The sequence below is a fragment of the Geospiza fortis genome, unplaced genomic scaffold (assembly GCF_000277835.1).
Source record: "Geospiza fortis unplaced genomic scaffold, GeoFor_1.0 scaffold286, whole genome shotgun sequence".
Lineage (NCBI taxonomy): Eukaryota > Metazoa > Chordata > Aves > Passeriformes > Thraupidae > Geospiza > Geospiza fortis.
Genome location: NW_005054444.1, coordinates 1180627 through 1184917, shown reverse-complemented (window position 1 = coordinate 1184917; position 4291 = coordinate 1180627). Strand labels below are relative to the sequence as shown.

Below are 4291 nucleotides of genomic sequence, written 5' to 3'. Positions count from 1 at the left end.
AGAGGAGAGGAGAGGAGAGGAGAGGAGAGGAGAGGAGAGGAGAGGAGAGGAGATGCAGCACTCTGATCCAACATAATCTTTTTGAGAAAAATATAATGCCATACAAAATCCAGATTTTTTCCTTTGGGTAGGAGATGTGTGTGAGGGAGGCAATGGGCTTGAGACAAAAACTTCCCAGAGGTAGTTATAAATGATCTATTGCCACCCAGGGAGGGGTGCCTTGGATTCAAGACAGGTCATCTCCCAGTTCTGTCACTTCCCTGAGGCCAGCAGACACAAGGAGGAGAATGTGCTATCATACAACAGTGGCTCGGGAGAATCTGAGAGGCTCAGGCTGACCAGCCACATCTGAGCTCATGCTGATGCCAGGCAAGAAATCTAGGGCAGGAGTCCTAGGGCATGAAGGTGAGATGAGATGTAGCTTAGGGCATCTGTACCACTGAGGAGGACTTCATCCTGTCCCCGTTTCTGGCTCTCTCCAGGGGCAAAGCAAGGGAAGGTGCAGCACATTTATAAGGACCTCTGGGAAATGAGCATCTCACAGCCTGCCAGGCAGAGTGTGACAGAAAAGAGGGGAGAGTCCCCTGTCCTCAGTAATAGATTATAAATATGACAACAGCTACCATGGCAGATTGGCAGAGAGGGTACTCTGTGCCCTGCAGCACCTGAAGAAGAGAATGTAGAAGAGGGCATAGAAGCCAGGAAATAATGGGGGAATCACAATCAAGAAGCACTTGATTTGGATTGTGGGTAGTGGATGATGACTTCTCTTCTCTCTCTTCCTTTTCCTCTCCTACTGTTGGTAGCTCACAGAGCATCAGGCCTGCGCTGCTGCTCCAGGAGCCGTCTGCAAGGGAGAGGCAGGGGCTGCCCGGACCGGCGGAGGCGTCGAGGAGGAAGGCCAGCCAGCTGGCGACAGATCTCATCTGAAGGCAAGCACACACACACAGGTTGGCAGATAATCAAAGCTTCCTTCAAATTCTTCTCCAGCAGAATAGTTAGAGGCACATCCTTCACTGCATCTACAGAGACTGTTGAAACTGCTCAATCCCCATATACATGAGGCAAGCAAAGCGAGTCCTTAGGCTTTTATGAATTTCCTTCTGGCTTTATGCATATACATTACATGTTAAAACCACTTGTATTTTGCTGCAACAAAGATTGCATAAAAAATCTAGACTGGATCCTGCTTGTATTCATGAACAGAAATACTGAGATTTACTCTTTAACCTCAAAGGAGTACAACTTTGAGTAAGGGTGTGTCCGGGACTACTAGACCATGATCAAGATTGAGGAATAGAGAGCTATCATATTTTTTAGTACCACAATATCTACTTCCCAGTTTTTTTATCATGGCATGTGTATTATGTCCAAGACTGCATTGCATCAGAACTCTTTCAAAGTCTAGGGAAGCTATCGCAAGTGGATCAGGGTCTAAGCCAACTAGTTAGCTTGGAGACTCTATCAGATGGCTGCAGCTACCCTTCTGGCTAGCCTGTGATACCACTCACCTTGCATGACCTCGTTCTCCTTGCAGATAATGCGAGTGCACACCTCCTTGTTTATTACATACATGCGACGCACACTGCGGCATCACCGGGATCAGCAAAGGAAGGCACAGGGACACAAAGAAACAAAAAAGGGGAACAGGGAATAAACATGTATATTCACTAGTGAGCAGGCAAATCCTATTTTTTTTTTAATTTCTTAGCCAAGAATAAGGCCGCTCAATAGCAAAGGAATCTTTGTAAAGACTTCATGAAGTCTTAGAATCATAGAAAGGCTTGAGTTGGAAGGGACATTGAAAATCACCTAGTTCCAAACTCACTTCCTTGGGCAGGAATGTCACCACTGGATCAGGTTGCTCAAGGGCCCACATTCAACCTTGCCTTGAACACTCCCAAAGATGGGGGGGGGGCATTGACAACTTCCCTGGGCAATCTGTGCCAGTGGTGCCTCACCACCCTCTGAGTAAAGAATTTCTTCCTGACAACAAATCTAAATCTCTCTTCTTTCAGTTTAAAACCATTCTCCCTTGTCTTATCACTATTTGCCCATGGAAAATGTTGCTCTTTCTCTGTTTAATAGGCTCCCTTTAGGTACTGCAGGCTTAAATGGGTTCTCCCTGGAGCCTTCTCTTCTCCAAGCTGAATAATCCCAGCTCTCTCAGCCTGTCTGTAGGAGAGGTGTTCCATACCTCTCATCATTTTCATGGCCCTATAAATATGGATTAAATATGGATTCCAATACAGGGCACATTACAGCTCCTTCCTGCTGCACAGACTGTAGCCATTGTGCTGTTTTAAATAATTACCCTAAAAGGATGCTCTGGGGATAGGATTCATCTCACCAATAGGTTCCCAGAGAAAACCTCTAGTCTTCAAAAGAAACAATTGCTGACCTGGGCATACCATTTCTGGGCAGTTTCAGGTGCTTTTCTTAGGGGCTGCTGGTTTCTTACCTTGTAACACAGAGGTAGCTGATACACTGCTTTACTGGCTTGTGAACAGAGTACAGGCGTGTGCAGGGGAACTTTTCCTCACGGCAGTCTGAGAACACACACACAAACACGGAGGTGCAACCCAGCATCATGGCCAGGTGCACTCATTCAGGCACAGATATAACCTCATCACTAGGTACAGTCCTCCAGGCTTCTAGGGAAGGACCCCAGCCTCTATTGTCGCTCTCATGTGAGAGATGGGGTTGGATTAAAGAGGGAAATAGTGCAGCCATTTCTGATCCCCTTGCTTCACAAGACAAAAGGAAGGGAAAGTTGAGTGAAATGCAAACCAAGCCCACTGGACACCCAGAATACAGAAGGCACATGTTGTAAAGGGGACAGACACATATAAACAAAATGTAAATTTTAGTTGCATATTTAAGACATGGGTTTCTAATAGATGTGCAATTATCACATTTCAGGACACAAACCTAGTTCCTAGTTTTCCAGACAATCAACCCTGTAGCTAACTACAATGGATTTTCTACTACTATTCTTCTACTACTATCCACTACAATGGATTTTCTTGCATGTCATTCTGAAATGCCAGGTCTTGGCCACTGACACTGACACAACATTGTATCTGGTCTGCTGATCTGCCAGCTCCTCCCTTCCCAGGCACGCCATCCAGGAGAAGGCTTCAGCTTCCACTACCATCATTCTCCGGTACTTCTAACTCAAGGAAAAATTTAAAGCAATTTTCCACGAGACGGAGCTGTGTGCCCAGCCAGAACCTCTCTGGAGAGCTAACAGGGTGGGTGAAAGTGGGTCTGGGAGAGGATGCAGGCAGCAAACTTAAAACACACCTGATGAAGCCGTTGTTGCTTCACTGTCAGACTGAACTGGAAGACAGAGGGTAGCAAAGTTAGTTAGTTACCATGATTCCTTCCTAGAAAGCAGTTTAATCAAAACAAATACCTGGAAAACTCTTTCAAGAGCCTTCCATTGTAACTTCTAATGTGGTAAAAGATTTCATTGTTACTGACATGAAACCATAAAGTACAAATCCAATGTGAGTCTAGTGCCAGCTATGCAGTCAACAATGCTAAAAATTTACTTAATCTTTGCCATAAAGCATTACCACTACTGTTGAAAATTACAGTGTATGGACATTCTGACTTAAAAGGCCAGGTAAATTTCTTTAGCTGCTGTAATTACCCTTTATGGAGTAAAGAGGTGAAGAACTTTGTGACTGCCCTTCATAAGGAACAGTGACACACACCTTTAAGAAACAGCATCCCAACACCACTGGCTCTTGAATGTCCATGACAAGGGGTCAAAAAGAGGCAGGTTTGATACTCCCTCTGATAAAGTAACCCCTCTGTACCACAGCAAACCAGTACATTTTATAATTTACCCAGTAACAAACTGGAAAGGAATTCAGAGAACTGACTGCCAGGGGCAGGTTCTTATGAGCAATTACAGAGGACTTCTGCTTCTGCTCAGGTGCCATAGTGTTAGCCAGAAGCATAGACAAAACATGTGTGTTAAAGAGAATGAATCTTTTGAGTGTGGGGCTTAGGGGCAGTCAGAGAAGGCAGGATTCCAGGTGTGTAAGGGACTGTGTGAGGAGAGGGAGGAGGGTCGGCAACATGTGGCTGCAAAATGAGAATAAACTCACCAGGAGGAAGAGGCACAGGTGGTGTGGCAGCTGCACCTGGAAAAAGAGATGTACTGGAAGATCTTAATTTGAGCTTACAGTCTCTTTCCTCCTGCCAGTGTTCTGCTGATATCTTACCAGTCCTGACTAGTAGCCATCTCACATATGGTTCATAGGCAATGCTGACCGTG

The 4291-nt window shown here is 45.4% G+C and overlaps 1 protein-coding gene across 2 annotated transcripts in view; it reads right to left on the bottom strand.

The window, feature by feature from the left end:
• Window positions 1–19: 19 nt before the first annotated feature.
• The window catches only part of MFAP5 (microfibril associated protein 5), a 10971-nt gene continuing 6699 nt past the window's right edge, over window positions 20–4291 (bottom strand). For both annotated transcript variants that reach the window (XM_031062302.1, XM_031062303.1), the window contains 5 exons: window positions 4122–4157; window positions 3307–3342; window positions 2462–2549; window positions 1512–1585; window positions 20–926 (listed from right to left, as the gene is read on the bottom strand). In XM_031062302.1, the coding sequence (XP_030918162.1) occupies window positions 808–926; window positions 1512–1585; window positions 2462–2549; window positions 3307–3342; window positions 4122–4157 (353 nt within the window). In that variant the 3' untranslated portion in view covers window positions 20–807. The remainder of the gene's footprint in view (window positions 927–1511; window positions 1586–2461; window positions 2550–3306; window positions 3343–4121; window positions 4158–4291) is intronic.